The 23,886-nt window shown below is 38.2% G+C and overlaps 1 protein-coding gene across 1 annotated transcript; it reads right to left on the reverse strand.

Moving 5' to 3' along the window:
* Positions 1–278: 278 nt before the first annotated feature.
* Positions 279–23,617, reverse strand: stard3nl (STARD3 N-terminal like). The gene is made up of 9 exons (XM_061731673.1): positions 23,484–23,617; positions 15,919–16,241; positions 10,301–10,378; positions 10,137–10,214; positions 7,184–7,237; positions 6,228–6,345; positions 4,574–4,672; positions 3,574–3,641; positions 279–1,305 (listed from the first exon to the last, which is right to left on the reverse strand). The coding sequence occupies exons 2-8, from the start codon at positions 16,114–16,116 to the stop codon at positions 3,577–3,579; spliced, it is 690 nt and encodes a 229-aa protein (XP_061587657.1). The 5' UTR covers positions 16,117–16,241; positions 23,484–23,617; the 3' UTR covers positions 279–1,305; positions 3,574–3,576.
* Positions 23,618–23,886: the final 269 nt, after the last annotated feature.

Here is a 23,886-nt window from a genome sequence, read left to right on the forward strand (position 1 = left end):
AATATCGTGATAAAGTTTTTTATTTTCTGTAATCAGCAATATTAAAGTAATAAAAGGCTTGCAATATTTCAGTTGATTTGTAATGAATCCAGAATGTATGACGTTTTTGTAATTGCATTACAGAAAATCACAATATTCTAATTTTCGGAGACAGTCCTGTACATTTGGAGACGACCCAACCCCCATAAACAAGGTACACTTTGTCATATCCCCCGATTTATTTGCGCATTAATAATGCGAATTAAACCATATAATTGTGAAATCGTATATTTTAATTTACTGACCTAAATACTGTCATGTTGATCTTTAAATGTAATAAAAACGGGACAAAATGGATCCATGTGTTGACCTGACATCTTGGATTTACACCTATCTTTACTCTCCTTCTCCAAGTAGGACGTGTCATAAATATCATCTTATAGAGCAGCTTTCCTGGTACAGATGTTTAACAAGGTGACGGCAGACGGACGGAGCACCAACTTACTCATCACTTCAGAGTTCCCGTCAGGAGTCACGTGACTCTCTGGTCTTAAAGGCGTCTGGAGACGAGTCGTGAGGGAAATAAATACAACAGTTTTCTGTCTCTCTCTTTGTTTTAATGATTCCATATTGCAGACAAGCTCTTATTAAAACCCAACCTGTGCAGTTGTGAGACATGCGTGAACATATGTACAGTAATACTTCAACATCGCAGCAGCTTTCACGGTTTCCCTTTGGCGCCAGAACCGCCTCTGTAAATTAAACTTCTTTTTTATTTCCACATGCAGTTCTTCGCTCTCTCCTGGAAGCAAACAGTCCTTTTTTTTTTTAATCTTTTAAGACTTTAAAAGTCTTCAAAGAGAGTTCATGGTCACGATTACTGCAAACTGGTCCAAAAGCCCGGTTCTGAGCCGACGGCCCTTCATCATCCAGAGTCTGTGCAGCTTCTTCCCCTCACAGTCAAACACAATCAGCAAATTAAAAGTAAACATTTAACAGTAAAAACGTGTAAAACAAAAATGCAGTAGCTTGAATTATAGTTGAATATTGGAAATGAGCTCTGAAAAAAGTATTGATTTCATTTAATTCAACCAAACTTTGAGAGCGTTTCCGTATAAAAGTGAATTCCCTCAGAAGGTGAACGTGCTGAAAGTGGCCGCAGACGTCGTTTCCAGGGTTGAGAAGGCTGAGAGCTGCGTCCGTGGACTCGCTGGAGACGGATAAAAACTAAAACAGCTGAAGACGTAAGGCAGAAACGTTCCCTCGGCAGCGGGACGGGAGCAGCGGGACGGGAGCAGCGGGACGCGTCCGTCAGGACCCGGCGGCCTGGAAGAGACAACACGGAGTGAGGGGCCGACCCAGAGCAGTCTGAACACAACACGCCCTCCAACTTCATCCACTCCTCGTGGAAATGTGTTAGATAGTGACTACGTTTACATGCAGTCAATAACCCGGTTTTGCACGGCCATGTAAACACCAATAACCCCTTTGAATAACCGGAATTTGCTCATATTCCGTATGTTACACCTAACGGGATTTCCCCATCAACAGGAACAGGAATTTGTTTTCTGTGCATGTTCTTTTCGCAAGGAATCTTGGTCTTTTGAGTCCAGGAAGTTCTTATAAACATGGAGAAACGCAAGACCAGGAGGAGACTAATCACTTCATAAATGTAATGAAAGATATGAACATTTTGGCATTTGTAGACGGTAGAAAGTACCGGGATAGCGAGATTTACAAAAAGGTGAGAAAAGTTGCACGAAGCAGGATTTGTACATTTGTGTAAATGTCTGTAAGATCGTGTTAGTATGAAGATTGATGTGTCAGGTTTTTCACCTGTTCCTTCTATCTTAAATAGAAGCAAAATAACAAGAACAGAAACTTTTTGCACACTTTATTTGTAATTGTTTTAACTTGTTGTTTAACTTGTCTCTCTTTTATATTTTTAGCCGGGGGACTGCCAATGGAAACTAGCTCTGTAGCTAAAATTGGGTGCATTTGCATTTTTAATTCTAAATGTATATGAATGTACACTGTCCCTTCCCAAATAAACTGAATTGATTGTGTGAACGCCAGACCAGATCAAGCTCCGCTGGAAGACGCTGAAAAAGACGAACTACAGGGCTGAGAAACAAAACAACTTCTACCGGGCTGTTCATTATCCACCGTGCTGCTGTTATTGTTGTTTTTGGATTTGGATACAGGAAGAAGAAGCAGAAATGACGGGAATTGCGTCATGATGTTCTCCGTGTGTCGCTGGTTTGATCGAGATATCCCAAATGATTACAATTATCATGTATACAGGGATAACCCTGTTTGCTCACGCATGGAAACAGATTATTCCCAATGTTTCAGTAACCGGAATATTGACCTGAACCCGGATTCTGACTGCATGTAAACGTGGTCAGTGTTTCTGAGCTTTGATTTTTAGAAACTAAACCATCTACAGGACTGTCTCAGAAAATTTGAATATTGTGATAAAGTTCTTTATTTTCTGTAATCAGCAATATTAAAATAATAAAAGGCTTGCAATATTTCAGTTGATTTGTAATTGTGAATCCAGAATGTATGACATTTTTGTTTTTGTAATTGCATTACAGAAAATCACAATATTCTAATTTTCGGAGACAGTCCTGTACATTTGGAGACGACCCAACCCCCATAAATAAGGTACACTTCGTCATATCCTCCGATTTATTTGCAAAAGTCATTAATTAATGCGAATTAAACCAGATAATAATTGTGAAATCGTATATTTTAATTTACTGACCTAAATACTGTCATGTTGATCTTTAAATGTAATAAAAACGGGACAAAATGGATCCATGTGTTGATCTGACATCTTGAATTTACAGCGAACTTTACTCTCCTTCTCCGAGTAGGACGTGTCATAAAGATCATCTTATAGAGCAGCTTGTTATAAAATTAGACGCATGGAACCCCCATGACAATCACACACAGTCATTTTAAAGACCAAATCAGTCCTACATTTATTATTTGACTGGCATTATCACTTGAAATGATTTTATGTTAAAGCTGAATTTATTTCAGATGCGCAAGAAGTCATCAAGCAATTTGTCCTGTAGAAGCCGCTAAGTTGAAAAAAAAACAGTAATTCCGATGTTTCACCACTAGATGGCGCCAAATACCGCAGGATTGATGAGGGGGGAGACTTGAAGAATCTCAAATCCATACTCAGGTTTACCATAAAAGTGCTGTTAATACCGAGTTAAAACATTATACTTCCTATTTTCTTCTTCTATACAAGAGTCAGAATAACAGGTGTCCGTTCCGTTCTCAACTCAGTAGTGAGCTCATTTACTGCAGTTTGATTAAAACAGACGTGTGAAATCCTGAGCAGCACAGATTTTTATCGACTGCTGCACGTTGTGAACAGAAGAATAAAATATAAATATAATATAATCTGGGGAATTACCATGCAAGTCAGTCACAAGATTATTATTGCACTTTCACCTAAAAAGCTTTTAAACAGGCATTAGATCACTAGAAGCTTCACCGACGAGTTTCCGCGGGTTTATCCATTTTATTGCGACTGTTTTCAGGTTCTTGTGTCACTTGGTGTGTCAGTGTTACCTGTTAGGTCACCTGCTGAATCAGCCCTTTCTCCGGGTCGTGTTTGTCGTCCAGATCCTCGTCTGAATCTGAACACCAAACAGAGACAAGGTCAACATTAAGATCTGCCTGAGACAGCAGCCTCAAAACCTGGAAAATAAGTTTCAGGAGGATTTTTACTCGTCCTGATCTGAAAACTCACGTCTTCGGAAGAGAATTAGGGTCAGGCAGGAGAAAAATAAAAATAATATTTTAGAGGAGGAAGATAATTTTTTTCATTATGCACTTCGAGAAAAAAGTCGAAATGTGGAGAAAAAAGTCGAAATGTGGAGATTAATGTTGAAATACAATTTCAAGAATAAAGTCAAAATTTCGTGAATTAAGTTGAAATGTTGAGAAAAAAGGCAAAATTTCGATGTTATTCACGAAATTTCGACTTTATTCTTGAAATTAATACTGGAAGAACAGCAATAGCAAAATATTTACATTAATGTTAAAATATAATATTTTCTTTTCTCGTTAAAGTTATTCCACATTGGGATATGATTTTTTAAAAGTCAAGTGCTGACGATGATAATCTAAATAAGGGTTAGGATTACATAAATCTACGACTTCCTCCTAATCCTTTTGAAAATGTTTTGGTTGCCTGTGAGGCTTGTTGATTTGCTTTTGTTTTTTTATTTATAAATACCGTATTTGTTTTTACTTGTCTATATATATATATTTCTTTTTTAACCATGTTCAAAAAAAGGATTCAGATTCAGAAATTGTATTTCAACATTAATCTCGACATTTCCACTTTTTTCTCGACATTTCCACTTTTTTCTCAAAGTGCACAATAAAAAAAAAAAAATCTTCCCCTCTCAAATAGTTTTTCTCCTGCCTGGCCCTAATACTCTTCCGTACAAGTCTGAGTTTTCAGATCAGATGTTTTTAATTCAGTAGGAGCAGATGTTTGACGGTCAGACGGGGACAGAGGCAGCAGAGATGTCATGATGGGTGGATGTCGGGGGGAACTCACCTGCCACAGACTCCGGGGGTGAGTAGAACTGCCCGTCGGATAAAGGACCCGGACCCATGAGGGGAGCCCTCTCCGTGGCGTCCATGAAGGACTGATATCCTGCAACGACACACAAGCAACAGCTGGATGTTAAGGTTCTGGTTCTGGTTCTGGAGGATTATTGTTCAGAGTTTTGAAGCTTCCAGGACAAAGAAACAAGAGTCAGTCTCTCCGTTCTTCACAACAAAGCTTCGGTTCATCAACGTTTTTCAACATTTATTCTTAAAGTCTAATTTTGGAAGAACATATATGCTCTTAAATGCTTTTATTTCAGTAAAATGCTGTATTTAGAGGAGCTTGAATATTCTTTGCTGCTCTAATGGCGCTTTTCCACTAGTACCACCTACTCAGCCCGACTCGACTCTCCTCCACTGGGTTTGGTTCTTTCCCACCAGGGGTCTAACGTCCCGAGTAGATACTTTTCTGTAACTATTCTGCCGAGGTTCTAATAATACATTTTATTTGAAGGCGCCTTTCTTGGCACTCAAGGTTGCCGTACACAACACGTTAAAAAAAATAAAACCAGCAGAACACATTTAAAAACATCAGAACACATCTAAAAATAGCAGAGGTAAAAAAAAAAAAAAAAGGAACAACAGAAAGAGGCAGACAAATGAACATTACAGGTAGGCAGTTTTGAACAGATGGGTTTGGAGTTGGGATTTAAAAAGCGGCTGAGTCGGCTGTATCTGATGTCATCACACTACAGGCCACCGATTGGTCGGGGGGTTGGAGTCAGACGTCTGAGTCAGGATGTGACATCAGAGATAGAGACTCTGACGGAGCTTCTTGTTCATTTTATTCCACCAGCAACGGCAGCAGAAGTCTGTTTGGTGATCCAACTCTGAGGTGCAGATGTTCATAAACCTGGTGCTGAGGAGAGAATTAAAAAGATCTAGACGGAGATAAGGAACGACCAGATCTACCAGGAGCTCTGTCACTTCATAGCTACTCAGATACCAACGGACTTTTCAGCAGCCGAGAAAAAAAGCAGTCGCCGCTTGAAGCTTCTTTCACTCTAATTTTTTAACTTGGTATCAAACTAAGCCACAGACCCAGCAGCACATCTATCATCTCCTCCAGGTTCTACATCTTTAGTGTTGTTGTCTTCTTTGTTTAGATACACAATCAAATACGTCACAGCAGCTTCGCTCCAACCTCCTACTTCTGCACCAGGTGCTGAATTGTAGTGGAAAAGAAACCAGGCCGAGTTGAGATGAGAAGACTGAGTAGGTGCTGGTGGAAAAGTGCCATAAGTGGACATTTGTTTACACTTCGGATCCGATTCTGATTTAACCCTCAGAAGGCACTAAAGGTCACTAAAGGTCACGGAAAGACAATCAAATACGCACTTTTCAAAATATATTACAGAAACAGAACAAGGACGTTTGTACAAAAAAGAAGGTGATCCCTCCTTCTTTATGTCCTTTGGCTCTTTAAAAGTGAACCCGTGTCCATATTTATCTGAACGCCACGGCGGGTTTATCGCCGTCTCTCACTGACGCTGGACCCGTGACATCATGACGCCCAGACGGGAGACGTCCTTCTCTCTTTAAAAGACAAGAATCTTATCGCTTGCTGATGACCAAAGCGCAGACGCGTGGCTGAAACTCACTGTTCTCGTCTTCGGCCTCCTGAGGAAGGACCTTGAAGTCCAGCAGCCACGTTTCTATCCAGGCCAGAACGAAGGAGATGATGGGCAGCAGGTAGCCGAAGGCCCCCTGGGACAGCAGCTGCACACACACACACAATAAGCATCATTTCATTTCATTTACTTTTATTTCATTCAAAAAATAAAACAAACAATTCAATACAAATACAAATGTTCATAAATTGTGAATGAAAAGGGAGCAGAAAGAAGAACAATCTTATCTAATCTGCCTTTTTCCAAGAAATAAATTCACAAATAACAAAAATTAAAACAAAAAACAAAAAAAAAGCTACTAAGTAAATAAAAAAATAAAATAAAATTACCGCCGTCTATGGGTATGTCAATCAAACTTAACTAACATATTTCATTATATTTACTTAACATAAAGGCTTTAATTGTTCTTCTGAATGTAATGTTTGATTTGGATTCTTTGTTTTCTTTGTTCAGATTGTTCCATAAACTCTTTCCTTTCACAGAAACACAACGTTCCATCAATTTAGTCCTGAATCTTGTTTTTTTTTAAAATCTCTGTTCCTTTTAAGTTATACTTGCTTTCTCTTTTTTCAAATCTTTTCTGAATGTTGATTGGTAAAGTTTTTTTTATGAGCTTTAAACATAATTTGCAGAATACTATAATCTACTAATTCATGAAATTTCAACAATTTTAACTGAAGGAATGATGGATTTGTTGGATCTCTATATCGTTTTTCTACTGATTATTCTTATGGCTCTTTTTTGCAGAATGACAATTGACTGAATATATGTTTTACAGGAATTTCCCCAAACTTCAACACAGTAGGTCAGATATGGAACAATCAGAGTGTTATATAAAATGTACAATGCATCACAATAATAAAGTAACGAATGCATAAACTCCTGTTTTATGGTGTTACAGACACAGTTGTTGTAGAAACCGTTACCTTGGATAAAATGACCTTAGCGATCAGGAACGCGCAGCAGACGGCCGTGGTGACCTTCAAAACAGAAAACAAGAGATTACAGCTGCGTGCCGCGGGGTGGAGGCGCTAAAACATCAGCCGTGTCGTCACAAAACCTTGGACTGAAGGAGAAAAAAAGAGGAAAGAGGATGATAAATGCCGTCTGTTCTGGGCCCGGTACTTCCAGCAACCGCAGCAAGGCTGGAAACGGCCGTCATACTGGGGAAAGTTCTGATCTAGAGACGTTACGAGAGTCCAAGGGTTTAATTTCTTTGTGTGTTCATAATAAAAGTCTGTTTAATTGAAGTAATTGAAGCCCAACATTTGTGATGAATGACTAAGAATAATGGGTTCTCCACTGGGACAAAGTGCTTTAACTTTTTCAGCTTCAAATGCTGACATTCAGAAGTTTTGGAAACTCTTTACAGACTTAAAAAGAGAAAATGGATGTGTGTAAAACATTACACCAGTTTTGAAATCGCTGCACTGGCTCCAGGTGCGTCTCAGGATTGATTTTAAGGTTCTTTTATTAGTTTATAAGTGTCTTAATGGTCGTCGTCGGGTCGTCTTATTGATCTGATCTGCTTTTAAATGATGAGGCCCGGCCGACCCTTAGGTCCTCTGGTACCGGCCTTTTAATGGTTCCTAAAGTTGGAACAAAAACTTCCCTGAGAACCAAACCTGTGGAACAGCTACCTGAGAACCTCAGAGCCGCAGAGACTGTTGACATTTTTAAAAAGAGGCTCAAGACCTTTTCAGTTTAGCTTATAACTGAATTTTATTAGTGTGGTTTAGTTTATTGTTATCAAGTTATTTCTTATTATTTGAACTACTTATTTTTTTGTATTTTATTGTTTTTTATTTTATTATATACCGTATTTTCCGCACTATAAGGCACACCACATTATAAGGCGCACTAAATATATGGTAAAATACCGTACTATAGTGGCTGGGGTTGAGTTACGTATCTACCTGATGGAGCTGCGCTACAGGAAATGCTACAAAATCCTACAGCAAATGCAAAAAAAAAAAAAACAAGAAAAAAAGTACCGTATGTCAAACTTTATTAACAAAATAAAAACCAGCTTTGCTCCGTCTCGTCAAAGTCGCCATTATGAGAGTCAGCGTCGCTGCTGTTGTCTTGAACGTCTGTGACGATTCCTGACGTTTTTAGCGACATTACTTCGACACCAACTACAGTAGCTACAATCCCCCTGACTACAGTAAGAGAAATTACCGTAATTATCCTATATAAGGCGCACTGCATTATAAGACGCATTGCCGGTTTTTGAGAAAATTAAAGGCTTTTAGGTGCGCCTTATAGTGCGGAAAATACGGTAGTTATTCTTTTATGTGAACTTTTTAGGTTTATTTTAATGTTGTTTTACTGTTTAATACGTTAACTCCAGAGCTTTTTCTTCGTGGGGATCTTCCACACCGGTGACTCCGCCTACTCGGCCTGTGGGGTCGTTGCCGTGGCGATCGCCCTGCTCGGGGTCGCTGGGGATACCTGGACGCCGGCCGGCCCTGATCTGGGCGTTACCGTGGTTACGCCCTCATTGATCACTGGTGGGGGGGTCCTGGTGTGGATGGATCCCCAAGATATCGTTCCCCACCTCAGCATCAAGCCAGGTATTTATTTATTTATTTATTTATTTATTTATTTATTTATTTATTTATTTATGATGTTCATGATTATGTTTTAATTTAAAGGGGGGGTGGGGTGTGTGCTGTGTGGGTATTAAAGTGAGGATGTGTTTGATAATGACCAGGGGCCTCATGTAAAAAGGGTGCGTACGCACAAAAACATGGCGTACGCCCTTTTCCACGCAAACGTTCAGATGAATCAAGAGTGAAATGACCGTGGAAATGTGCGGTGCCCGACGCCAACTTCATGGCTGGCGTACGCACGTTTCCACAGCTATTGGTCCGTTGGCGACACTTAGTGGTGATGCTGGGAAACTGTTAATAATGTAAAAAACAATTAGCCCTCAGAGTGATGTGCACATCAGAGACACACTGATGAACAGTTAACACATTCAACTGTCTGCAATTACACGAGTGGATATAAAAGCAAAGTGGTGCAGAAATACTGTTAACAACAATGGCAGCTTTGGCAGTGTTAGAAGATATCACAAATGGCACAGTAAGAAGAGAAATAATATTTAGCCGGTTTTCCTAATGTAATCAGAGCCATCGACTGCACACACATTGCTATAAAAGCACCATCACTGGATGAATATGTGTACGTTAACAGGAAGCATTTTCATTCCATTAATGTACAGATTATATGATTAATTTATGTTATTTGTGAAGTTATTTCTTGGAAAAAGGGGCAGATCAGATAAGATTCTTCTTCTTTCTGCTTGCTTTTCATTCACGAGTTAAGAACATTTGTATTTGTATTGAATTATTTTATTTTTTTGAATGAAATAAAGAATATAAAAAGAAAATAAAAAAATATGTCAAAGATGTCCAACTGAATCCCAGAAGGATGTTTTAGATGTTTCACTGCTTTAACACACCTGATTCTAATTAATGATCGTCACCAGCTTGTCATCAAAGTCTGGATAGTTCTGTTGATGACACAGCTCCTTGTATCATGGTGCAATTAAACAGGGAAACCGGCCCTCGAGGGCCTATTTAAATACATTTGCATATTTAAATGGGGTTTAAACGTTTTCTGGATTTAAGCGTAAGCCATGTTTCAGTAGGAAATCCACGCAAGTCTTTGTACATGAGGCCCCAGATGTGTTTGTAACCATGAGTCTGTGAGTTTTTCTACCATAAGTTAAATGTTGATTTTATCATGTAAAGCACTTTGTGTAACTATTGTATGAAAAGTGCTAAATAAATAAAGTTTGATTTTATTTAAAAGAAAGCACACAGACGCCTCCTCTGCTGTTATTTTTATATATAAAGGAAGAGAACTCACAGCAATGGCCCACCAGTGGCGGAGCTTGCAGACGGCGTAGGCCAGGATGAGAACGGCGAACCTGAAGACGGCCAGCAGCTGAGGAGGACAGGAGACGTTTCAGTGTCTGGACATGGGGCAGGATTAAATATTGATCCAAATATGGGGGGGGGATGACGCCTTACAAAGATGTCAAAGAAGGAGGCGTGGTAGTCGTAGCACAGGACCTCTTTCTCCAGCTGCGTCTGGATGCCGCCGTTCACCTGTCAGGAAAACCAAAATCATCACCACCACAACCATTTCAACAGTTTTAGTTTTTATTTAACGTTTTTTAAGGGAGCCTGAATGAAACTCTAACGACGCAACGGCAGGGAAACAGAAACTTTTATTTCAACTGTGCCGCGGGTATATTTAAAACTAGTTCAGAGCATCATGTGACCCGTCTTTCCCCACCGGCGCGTCTTTGTGAATTGTGTTCAGAGGCAACAACAACACTGCTGATTATCCAACACTTTGTTGTTAAAAACTATTTAAAATCTGCGTTTGACGCCTTGAGGTTGCAGCAGCCTAAAGAGTCGAGACTTCAGAGATAAAACCTCTTTTTTTTTAATCTCAGAGTCACTTGATTTTTGATGTCAGTTAAGTTCTCAGAGAAAAAAAACAAAAGTCCCCGGGCGTTAAAGTACCAGGAACTCACAAGGTAACATGACGACAACGCAAATAGCTGCAGTCTAAAATAAGAGCCGAGGAAACACCTGACACAAACAAAGTTTGGAGTTAGAAGCCCCTTTATCTTCATTTGTGTCCATTTCAGAATTAAAAAAAAAAAAAAAAAAATCAATTCAACATCCCGATCGTTGACTGGCTTCTCATTTAGAAAACTCAATCACTTTTATAGAGCATAAGACAAAAACACAGAGGACAAACTGAATTTAAAACTTATAATATGAAACCTAAAGACTAGGAGGTTAAAAAAACTAAGCTTAATGTTAAAGTGAAATATAAGACTGATGATTTACCTCGTGGTTTTAGATATTATTTTGTTAATAACTCAAGTTCATAGTTATTCAACCCGACAGGTTAAGAAACTTCATCTTCCATTGTATAAAACATCCCGTGGTCAGTTTTCTATTAAATACTGTGCAGTTATGTGGAACAATTATGTACATTTAATTGATTTATCTTTGTCACTGTCCATGTACAAAACAAACTTAAGAATGCTCTGCTCTCTAAATCATTTGATTTGGAATAATAGAACCCCCTATTGTTTTTCTCCACTTTTTCCTTTACAGGAAATGTTCAGTTTGTGCATTTAATATGTAATTGTGATTTTTATATTTGTTAATATCTTAACTTTAGTATATTGTTTGGGTGTGGTTTTCATATAACCACTTCACACATAGTTCTTGTTGTTTTTTTAAATATTTTCCTAACGTGAATTTTTTCTTCTGTTTCGAAGACTTTCAGTCAAATGAAACATGGCACAAGTAGATTTTCTCGACTGACGTCGAATGAAAGATGAGCCAGAGAAGTCGATACCCCAAACCCAGACACTGGAATCAGTATCCGACAGCAACAAGACATGTTATCAGAGCATTTCTGTGGAAAGAAATTAAGATATTTCATGCGGATTAGGCCTGTGCTGAAAAAAAATAATTGATTTTTCGATTCTAAATCGATTCTCATGTTCCTAAAAATGATTTGTATGTATAAAAAACGATTTTTTTTTCTTTTTACATCATTACATTACAACTTTTGGTATTTTTTTATTTATGCCCAAAAAAGGGAACGTTTTTTTTGGACATGAGCGTAACTAGTTCCATGTTTTTGCCTTTAAATATGTTTAAAGGTATGAAAACATTAACATTTTCAGTTATAATTGCATAAATTGTCTATATTTATTTGCTTTATATACTGTCTTGGGGTTACAGTTGCATAAAATGCTAAAAACCAACTTCTCAAAAATGGGAAAAAATAAAACCGATTTCATACGTCTCTAGTTCCTCCCTGGATCCGTTTGGTAATTCTGCTCCACGATGTTTCTGAAAGCAGTTCTATCAGCATTCTGGGAGCTGATTGGTCCTTACAGCATCATTAGCTGCCAATACTTGCTGTTGAATCTCAATATAATACTAGTATTAATATTTTGTATTATATAACTACAGTCATATAATTCATGCAACAGCTGAAAAAACTGTTTTAATAACACTAACCCAAATCAATATCGGAATCAAATCGGATTGAATCAAATCAAAGCGTGATAATCGATTTTGAATCCTAAGAATCGGAATCGAATTAATTCTTGACATTTGAATTGATCCCCAGCACTAGTGCTGATTAAAACGATATTTCTTTAGGACAGACTGGTTTTCTGAGCCGGAGGACGGAAACGCAGGACGGTTTCAAGCGGAAGAGGAAGGAAGGCAGACTTCACCACCGGTTACCCAGTGCGTCGGGTCACATCCACTAGGGCTGGGGATTGATTCAAATGTCAAGAATCGATTCGATTCTGATTCTTAAGATTCAGAATCGATTATCAAGATTTGATTCGATTCCGATATAGAGTTGGGTTAGTGTTATTAAAACTGTTTTTTTTAGCTGTTGCATGAATTATATGACTGTAGTAATGCAAAATATTACTACTAGTATTATATTGAGATTAAACAGCAAGTATTGGCAGCTAATGATGCTGTAAGGACCAATCAGCTCCCAGAATGCTGATAGAACTGCTTTCAAAAACATCATGTGGGGCAGAATTATCAAACAGATCCAGGGCAGCAAACAGAGACGGATGAAATCGGTTTTATTTTTTCCCCACATTCCGTTTTTATTGGTTCCATTTTCGGTCTATTTTGGTTTTTAATTTTTAGCATTTTTTGCAAATGTAACCCCAAGACAGTATATAAAGTAATGAAATATAGACAATTTATTCAATTATAACCTAACACTTTAATGTTTTCATACCTTTAAACATATTTAAAGGCAAAAACATGGCACCAGTTATTCTTGTGTCCAACAAAACATTCCTTTTTTGGGGATAAACAAAAAAATAACCAAAAGTTGTAATGTAACGATGAAAAAAAATAAAAAAAATAAATAAATAAATTAAAAAAAAATTTAAAAAAAATCGATCTTTCGACATATGAATCGATTTTTAGGAATTAATATGAGAATCGATTTAGAATTGGGAAATCGATTTTTTTCAACACAGGCCTAACAGCCACAGATTACTGCGAGCAGCTTTGCTGCTCAGGACCAGTCGCTGGGACGTCCTCCATTCCTGGAATTGTGTCACGGTAAAAATTCACTTCCTCAATCCACACACGGTTTTATGGTTGCGTGGCCTCGATTCGTTGCCCCGGCGACACCTGACCTGCTTCTGCTCAGCCTGGACGGCTGCAGACGGCGTCCTGTCAACTTTATTACTCCGTCATTCTCAGAGCTGCGGCATAAAATACAGATAAATCCTTCAAACGTTTTTACAGCTTGTTCTCACGTTTGCCAGTTCGAGAGTAATGTGTCACGTCTTGTTGGAAAAATCCAAATAAATCTAATCGAAACACTCAAGAAATAACATTTATAAGGATTAGGAAATAATATTCCTCTGCTATTCTGTTAATGAAAGTCCATCTCTTCAGGTGAGCAGACCTTCACTTTTGCAGCATTTTAATGGCTCTAATAGAAAAGTTCATCACAGCTTTATTCAAACTTTTACAGAAGATGAAACTTATTCATTAGTCGATTTAAGGCGCATCTCTCAGGATAATTCAAAGATTTCTTCTCTCATTATAAATGTGAACCCAATAAACTTAAAAGTGTCTCTTTTATTGGGGATGTGGTGTGATTTCCCAAGTATGCGTTTAATGTTTCACCTGCAGCTTTACTGCTGAAGTGACTCTGAAATCATTCATCACATTAAACCTGCTCACGTGTTTCTGGTTGTGTAAATCCGTCGGAGACTGCTAACTTAAAAGGGGACCTATTATGAAAAACAAGTTTTTCTTGCTTTAACATATATAAAGTGGTCTCCCCTCAGCCTGCCAACTCAGAGGAGGAAAGCAACCAAATTCTGCAGTGTCTGTACACAGGGTTTATACAGCAATCCTTATGTTAAATTTAATACCAATTAAATACCTTTTTCACTACCTTCAGATTTTTTTTAAAAAACTGTCACAACATTAAGTGTTAATCACGAACCTTTTAACATTAATACAGATTTTGACCTATAGAACACTATACAGAACAGATTTATAGACTAATTGATGTTGACCAGATGTTTCACATTTATTTCACTTTGTGAATAACAATAAAATAGATTGCTTAAAATGTAAAAGGTAAAAAATAATACCAATTTAAAAAAAAATAATACCTCTGACAGTGAATTTAACACTTTTAATGGCCTTAAATTTGGCAATTTTCATTTATCACTTTTTAATACTTTTTAAAACCCTGCGGAAACCCTGGTACAGCCACCCGGATGATCCATCCAGTGTGATGTGGATCTACGAGCCGTTCAGATTCTGCTCCCGTCGTTACATAACAAAAATGCGATTTACATAGGTTGGTCTCCGCTGCGTGAAACCACGCCCACAACTAACTCCGCCGGCCAGAGCTTCCGCCATTTTTTCGTAGCGGTGTATCACGTCATTCAGGCAGCCAATCAGCACAGAGCCTCATTATCATAGCCCCGCCCACTCAGAATCCTGCATAGATAATGAGGTTAGAGAATGGGAAGATAAAGACATGGCTCAGAGGCTGAATTTCTAATTTATTTAGCAAACTTTCAGCGCTCTTTTCTTCGTGTGTGTGTGATTTTTTTTGTTGTGTTTTTTTTTGCACAATAGTTGTCCTTATCTCTTTGATTCATTGTGACCGGAAAAGTCGGATAAACCATTCAGGAAAAGAACGAACCCCCTAGCGGTCGCGGGGGGTACTGCACCGCGGCGAAATGGAGTGACGGAGAAGTCCGGAGGGTTCACGACGGCATCACGACGGCGTCACGACGGCGTCACGACGGCGTCACGACGGCGTCACGACGGCGTCACGGCAGCGGCGTGTGCTCTGCGTTGGTGTAACGCAGAACCATAATCCACGCTTTAGGGTAGTACACGAGTCATAACCGAATAAACGACCTCGGTAACTCGCCCAAGGCCTGCAGGGAGCCCGTCTATGACACTACGGAGTTAGAGTGGAGGATCAGCTTTTGTTCATATATATATATATATATATATATATAAACTAGCCTTTACCACGTCACGGAGGCCAGATTTCAGAGCCACACTGGTGGAAAAAGATGTTTTGAGTCTAACTCCATTACTCTGCACATGGTTCCCAGTCTCCTCACATCCATCCGTCATCTAGCCCATAAATATTTCCTAACACGGCTCCATGAAGGCTCCTGCTAAAGTATTAGTAGGTTCAGTGTTGGGACTTAAACCCCTTACCTTACCTAAATGCTTGGATTTTCTCTCAAACTGTTAATAAACCGGTTGTATCCATGAAAACAGCATTATTGTCAAACTACCTATTTGACCACATGTTCTCTTCCTTCAAATCTTCTCAATATCTGTAAAACGAGCAAGCGTAAGTCCTTCTCCCACAATCTAACGCAACCTAATGTTTGTCTGCTGCACGAGCCGTGGATGGATAAGAAGCAGAAATGGAGAACGACATCTGAGACCGCAATAATCTGCTGCCGTCTGCAGTGATTGTGAAAGTTCGACATGTGAATGTGGTTTTCAGTTCGTTTTCCCAACAAGTCATTCAGGATTCCCAGAAGCACACAGTAACAGATGCAGCTTACGTTGAGCTCTATGATCCAGAGCAGCGTGATGAACAGGAGGTCGAAGGTGACGAAGAGGCAGAAGGTCCTCCTCACGTCGGAGATGCACTTCTTCTCCGCGGCGTCGTACGAATCCACCCTCACGGAGGCGGGGATGGCGTCCACGGATCCCATTCCCCTCCCGGTCAGCCGCGAGTCGATGCTGCTCCTGCTGTCCATGACAGGACACGCCCCCTGGGCAAGGCAGGCCCCGCCCACCGGTCGGCGTTCACGACGAGGGCTCGGACTCAGCGGCGGCTCATCGGAGCAGTGGACTCAGTCTGCTGTGAACGGCATCGCCGCATCTGCAGGAAGGAGAAGGAAAAAAATTTGTGTTTTATCAGCAAAGTCCTAAAACCATCAGTGTTGGGACTAACGCGTTATTTAGTAACGCGTTACAGTAACGGCGTTAGTTTTGCGGTAACTAATACTCTAACGCATTACTTTTTAAATTCAGTAAGGCAATTACCGTTACCAAACGGTGCGTTACTCCTTTATTTCTGGCTACAGTGAAGCTTTTTTTCCCCTCACGAGACCGGAGGAAATGTAGTGGTCGTGTGTGTGAGCATTCAAAAACATGACGAGCCAAGAGAATGCGAGTTTCGCAACGTGGAGATATTGTCACTACAGTAATCCTGAAATCCGTGAAGTAGCAACCTTTTTTCTTTTTTACAATTATTATAGAAGGCTTCAAATAGCGGAGATCAGCAGCACCGCCTCGCACGTAATCCACTGCTCTTCTGAGCCGCTGCATCCCGACTCTGTAGCGTCTTTTTCTCCTAAAGCCGCGGTGCAGGTGTGTTTTTTCGAGAGAAGAAAATAGTTATGGGTCGTTGTTTTCACTCTTTTTTCTTCTGGGCAAAAAGATTCTTAAACCAACATGCCACCATTGATATATCTGAGACTGTAATGAACGATTCATCAAATGGTCCCGTTCTTGAGCTGCTGCTGAAGCTCATTGGCCGTTCTCAGCTTGTTGCTAAGCAACCAACGTTATTGACACAGGAAGTGAAGAAGCGGGGAGACTGTTTAGAATGCAGACCACGATGCACAATGCAAATCTATACAGTACCTGCTGAAATGAAGGCTAGAGGCATTAATGGGAGCATTTAAAATAATATTTTTTTTAAGTAACTAAAGTTACTTTTCATAGTAACTCATTACTTTTTGGTCTAAGTAACTGAGTTACGTTTTAATGAAGTAACTAGTAACAGTAACTAGTTACTATTTTTCAGTAACTAGCACAACGCTGAAAACCACACAGCAGTTAAATGAATGCCGGTTCCATCGAAGTAACCGAAGACTATTTTCAAAGTTTATTCCTCTATTTGAAGAGCAACGTAATTACAAAACTGGCAACGACCGCCGAAACCAGTGGTATATAAGGAAACTACTTCCATATTCAGGTTTATTGCCCCGACTTTCGTCTTTCGTCTGTTTACAGATCTCACGGTGCACGGTGGGAATGTCAAACATCTCGTTTGGTCCGATCTCAGCTCAGGATCCAAAAACGTTTAGTTTACGATAAGAAAAGATCAGGAAAAACAATCTAGTAATGTCCTGATCCTGCGTGATTGTAGAGCATCAGCTCCATCCTGGTTCAGCTAGTTTCCATATGAGCTTGTTTTCAACTGCAGCTCAATAACACAGAGAAGTGGATGATGATGTTGAACTCACTAGAAATGTTTCCATCCATCAGCTGAGATCAGATATGTGTGGCGACTGCACTACCGCTATTTCTACACTAGGAATGGGCGATATTTTACCGTACACGATAAACCGTCAAAAAAATTCCCCACGGTAAGAATTTGTCATCTCGCGGTAAAAACGATAAATTCCCGTTGATGACGTTTTTGTGTAAAGCTGATTTATGGTTCTGCGTTAAATCCACGCACAACGTACGTGAAGAAAGAAAGAAAGAAAGAAAGAAAGAAAGAAAGAAAGAAAGAAAGAAAGAAAGAAAGAAAGAAAGAAAGAAAGAAAGAAAGAAAGAAAGAAAGAAAGAAAGAAAGAAAGAAAGAAAGAAAGAAAGAAAGAAAGAAAGAAAGAAAGAAAGAAAGAAAGAAAGAAAGAAAGAAAGAAAGAATCCCGTTGATGACGTGTTTGTGTAACAAACATGGCAGATCTAAGAGTGAGGAGCCTGAGTTGTTACAGTTTTGCAGTACAGGTGTAACTAATTTAATTGGTTTTTATTAATTCAATTTAATTGGTGTAGTTTAGTAGCATTTAGTATTCTTTTAGAGCAGTGTTTCGGGTGCTCAAAAGACTGAATGTGGTGATAGATTTATAGTTAAAAAGGTGGAGTTGAATTGTTTTTTTGTTTTTTTTTTTTAAATCGTCATTATTATCATTATCGGGATAAATGCTAGAAATTATTGTGATACATTTTTTAGTCCATACTGCCCATCCCTATTCTACACTATTGGAGGATTGACTCCAGTGCTTTTAAGGATTGACACGACTACTAACTAGTCCCAAAGTCCTAACAGAATAACCAGCTCCAACACCCCCCTCCACCTCAGAAAAGTCATGAATAGTAGATGTTACTGGTTTAAATTGGACTGAATTTGGAGATGAAACCTGAATTTTAAATATTAAAGATATAATTACCAACTTGAACTTACATTATTTACCATTATAGTAATCAGATTACGGCGTATATCAGCATCACTGAAATAGAACTGATGCTTAATTAATCACGATATCTAAATATTATTCATATATTTATCCAGACAAGGCTGTTATAAACACAAAACTGTAATTAAATACAGACACATGTAGATGCACCAAAACATTAAATAAAATGCAAAATATAAAAAGTCTACAAAACTGTGCATTAACAAGAGCAAGAACTGCTGATACAAGATTCTGTCACCTTGGTGCAACGAGTCCAAGACCACAAAAAGTGATCTTGAGAACTACAAATCTAGGCTGCAGTAGATAAAAAGCACAGAACGAGACTGAAAAACGCTGTACATCAAGTAAATGAATAAATACTTCTTTAGCAGCAACATGTTGAAGGAAACAGCCTTCACCAGTGTCTTCTTTCAGAACCAGTCAGTAATCCTTTAGTAACACATAATGTGTAACTGCAACCACAGTTTCACCATCTTCCCTTTCTCAAAATAAATGAAAAAATAAACATACGAGGGCTGTGACATTTGCACTTGACCCCACTTACCGTTTACAATATCTCCATAAGAGGGAAGTGAAAATAACTGTACTTTTGCTCCAACAGTCAGTCAACTACTACAACTAAACAGTTTCTCTGAAGAGGAACCCACAAGCTCACAAAGGCCATATTTTATATTTGGATAAAGCATGAGCTTGATCGTGTTGTTAAGTTTTAAATTTGCTCAATTAAATCCCCAAAAAGGGTACCGGTAATATAAGCAGGTAATGAATTAGTAAAATAAATCCTCCACAGTCTATGACTTCCTCTTCATATGCTAGAAAGCATACGCAGCAATTTCTAAAATGGTTTAACCCGAAAAGTCCAAAAGAACCCAATAAATCTAAATATTATTTCTGTAACTCATTTGTGAATTAGTCAGATTCCTTTTAGAAAATGATGGTTCATTTCACAAAAATAATTTCATGTGAAATGGGTCCAGTTTCCCTCAAACGGACAAACCATTTTCCCCGGTACAAAACGTACCAACACCTATTCCAACGAGGTGGGCTTCATGCAATGTTACTTTTACCCAAAACCCACGATTAAATGATGAGCAGATATAGGACAGAGAGGACGGGTGGTTTACGAGAGGGTTGAAAAAAACAAATCAGAGGATTAAAAATAAGAAAACACCAAGAGGAAGCCTTCACCTTTCAAACACCTCGGTCGCTCATGAGTGCGAAAACCCCAGTGTTTATAAATGAACAGATTGTTTTTAGGTATTCTGTTGATAATTATAACACTAGAGGTTCCAGTCAGCTCAAATTACCAATTCCAAGCACGAATCATCTTAGGAGATCTTTTATTTATAGATCAGTGACTTTGTGGAATAATCTGCCTCAAAACCTCTGCTGCATATACAACAAATTAACTTTTAAAAAGAATCTTATAGTCTACTTAACATTGTAATGTTTTTGTTGTTTGTTGGTTCTTTTTGCATTCTGTATTATTAATAGTTTTCTTTTCTTTTATGTAAATGTATCTAGTATCTAACTTGTCATCGTGCATTGAGTTAAATCATGTAATCACTTTGTATTTGCCACTGTATAATTCTGTATGTTTCTTTTTCTCTTTGTGAAGAATCCGAAGCAATGACGGGACGGTCATTGATGTGAGTTTAAAAACTCAAAACTCCCCGTGCTGGTTTTTTTATGGATTATAGAAGACCTGAAAGATAATAAAATATATACAAGATTACAACCGCTGAGCGCTGTAACATATCTGATAACGTTTTCATTACTTTGAGAATCTGCTCTTGAACAAACACTGATCTAAATCCCTGGTTAAATAAAAGAAATGCCTCTCGGCCGTGGAGCGTGAGGTTTTGCCAGCGGTCGGGCTGATGAGCACTGGTCTAACTGGTTTGACTGAGCAGCTGCTTGAATAAAACTGGATTGTTGTTTGTGAAAACTGCACAAAGTCACAATCGGGTAGAAGAGAGAGCGGAAAGTGAAAAACTTGTGACAGTATCATTAAGGTCAAGTTAACATACTAAATGATAAATACCCTCAGGGGAAAGCTGGAAGAGTCGACTGTCACCAGGATCATCAACTACCTCGCCAGCAGATACCGTAGGCCTGTGTTGAAGAAAATCTATTTTCCAATTCTAAATCAATTCTCATATTAATTCCTAAAAATCGATTCGTATGTCTAAAGATCGATTTTTTTTTCATCATTACATTAAAACTTTTGGTATTTTTTTTGTTTATGCCCAAAAAAGGAATGTTTTGTTGGACACCAGAATAACTAGTGCCATGTTTATGCCTTTAAATATTTTTAAAAGGTATGAAAACATTAAAGTTTTCAGTTATAGTTGCATAAATTGTCTATATTTCATTACTTTATATACTGTTTGGGGTTACATTTGCATAAAATGATAAAAACCCAATTCTCAAAAATTAAAAACCAAAAAAGACCGAAAATGGAAATAAATAAAAAACAGAATGTGGGAAAAAATAAAACTGATTTCATCCGTCTCTGTTTGCTGCCCTGGATCTGTTTGATAATTCTGACCCACGATGTTTCTGAAAGCAGTTCTATCAGCATTCTGGGAGCTGATTGGTCCTTACAGCATCATTAGCTGCAATACTTGCTGTTTAATCTCAATAAAATACTAGTAGTAATATGTTGCAGAACTACAGTCATATAATTCATACAACAGCTCAAAAAACAGTTTTAATAAGACTAACCCAAATCAATATTGTAATCGAATGGGATTGAATCAAATCTTGATAATCGATTCTGAATCTTAAGAATCGGAATCATCTCCACCTCTCACCTCCAGTGAAACAAGTGAACATCCTAGGTAGGAACATTGAAACTGTAACATCGTACAAATACCTGGGTGTTCACCTGAACAACAGACAACACTGATGCCATATAGGGCAGGACGGGACAAGAAAAAAAATGAATAAGCTGATCAAAAAAGCTAGTTCTGTCCTGGTTCCATGTAGTTTTTACTGTTGTTGTTTGATTAGATTTTTATTCTCACACACACACACACACACACACACACACACACACACACACACACACACACACACACACACACACACACACACACACACACACACACACACACACACACACACACACACACACACACACACACACACACACACACACACACACACACACACACACACACACACACACACACACACACACACACACACACAAAATGGAGATGGACTATGACTTTTTAAGGCTATCATTCAACGTTCCAGATCTGTGGTTCCCGACACACAACACTCATACTTGTTCCCACAAGTTTACGTTGTTTTCCTATAATAAGGTGTTTATGTCTAGTATTGTGGGTGTGCTGGGGAACAACGGAGATTGGGATGAGTTGAGTTAATCTGAGATTCAATCCTGAGACCACCTGATATATTATAGCATTATGGAAGTAATTATATTCTTTAAGGCGAAGAATACCATAGTGGGCAAATAGGTGGCGAATAGGTGAATTAAATTCAGTCCAAGAAATGGCACGGATAATTTTTTTTCTGTAAAACTTCAACTTTTTTTATATGACTGGGATAAGTATTACACCAAATAATATTACAGTAATTAAAATGTGGCTCAAACAAAGTTTTATAAAGCATGAGCATTGTTATTATCTAGTGACAGTCGCATGACATTACTGCAAAAAAAGCACTTTTACTGTATTTATATCCTTCTTTTTTTTACCCAGCAAGCAGCAAGCGGTGGATGTATGGAATAAATTAGATATAGATTTGAAATTATGTAGAACTTTAACTTTATTTAAAAAACATTGAAAAGAAGGATGATTTCCTTATATTAAATTAATGAGTGGCTTGATGTTGATTTGGGTATTTATTTATTTTTATTTATTTTATTTTTTGAGGAATGTTTGTTATCCCCACAGAGGCAATTTGTTTTACTGGCAGTCTTTCTCTTACTTTTTGCTTTTATTTCATTAATTTAATAAATTTTTTTGAGGGTAGGCAAATAATAAGCTTTGCTTCAGCCTACACCTTTTTCGGTCTAGATGTTATTTGTTTATTTGTATACTGGAAATGTTTTTGTTATGTTTTCTTTGAACAGTTGAACGTTTTCTTGTTGTCAATTTTATTCTTGGTTTTTATTTTTATTTTTTTGTGTCATGACCGAAAATAAACTAAAAAAAAAAAAAAAAGAATAATAATAATAATAATAATAATAATAATAATAAATAACTTTATTTATCCGTTAGGAACTTCATTTGTGAATACAGTCTTTCTGTGTTTTTTTATGTAATTTATTTATTATTCGTCTGTCATGTTTTTTTTCTGTTCTGTGTCGTGCTGCTGGGACAAGTGAATTTCCCCTCGGGGATGAATAAAATAAAAGTCTACCTACCTTTACACTAGTCTGGGTTTTGCTCTGGTTAAATACAAACATGCAGAATAATGTTCATCCGTGACGTCACCGTCTGGACTCACCTGCACCAACAGGTAAGCAGAAACCCGCCCAATAATGACAATATCTGCAGGCTTTTGATATGCATCTATATATATACAAATTTATATATACAAATAGGCGACAAAGATTATTTTCTGGCCACATCGGCCCAAAAAAAAGAAAAGATGCCTATTTCAGACGGTGGACGGGGTTTCCTGCGTCTTTTTTAAAAAGCTTTAACTGCAGCTGACATCGCCAAATGCAACAAAAACACATCCTGTTCGGGGAAGAGAAGGCCATTTTACACCGCAATGATATACTGGAAGGGTCCCAATAAAGCAGAGTTGCAAATATGCGTGTGAAATCGATTTAAAAGCGTGGCAAACTGGGAGGACGTGCATAATGGCAGAGCAGGTGTCGCCAGCTGAAAACCCCTGGTTCTGGTTCTGGTTCTAGTTCTTGTTCTTACCTGTGAAGCTCGACCTGTCCCGTGTTTTTATTTCCCAGACCGACGGTGCGAAGTCTTCTGCGGGAAGAAATGAGCCTCAGAAAGGACAAATCATCTGTTTCCGCCTCGACCGCTCCGCTGGGATGGTACGGCAGCGAGCAGCGACTGGAAGAAAAGGATTCTGGGAAATGTAGTCTTTACAGAGAGAGCCGAGAGACTGAAGCTAAATAAATAAAATAACTAAACTAAATAGTTCCTCTGCTGGTAATTTGTGTTGTCTGCAGCTTTATAGGGATTTTTGGTATTTTGATTTAATATATGGTTTGGTTTTAATATTTACAACAGTTGGAAAAACTATATATATATATATATATATATATATATATATATATATATATATATATATATATATATATATATATAT

The sequence above is a fragment of the Cololabis saira genome, chromosome 10 (assembly GCF_033807715.1).
Source record: "Cololabis saira isolate AMF1-May2022 chromosome 10, fColSai1.1, whole genome shotgun sequence".
Classification (NCBI taxonomy): Eukaryota; Metazoa; Chordata; class Actinopteri; order Beloniformes; family Belonidae; genus Cololabis; species Cololabis saira.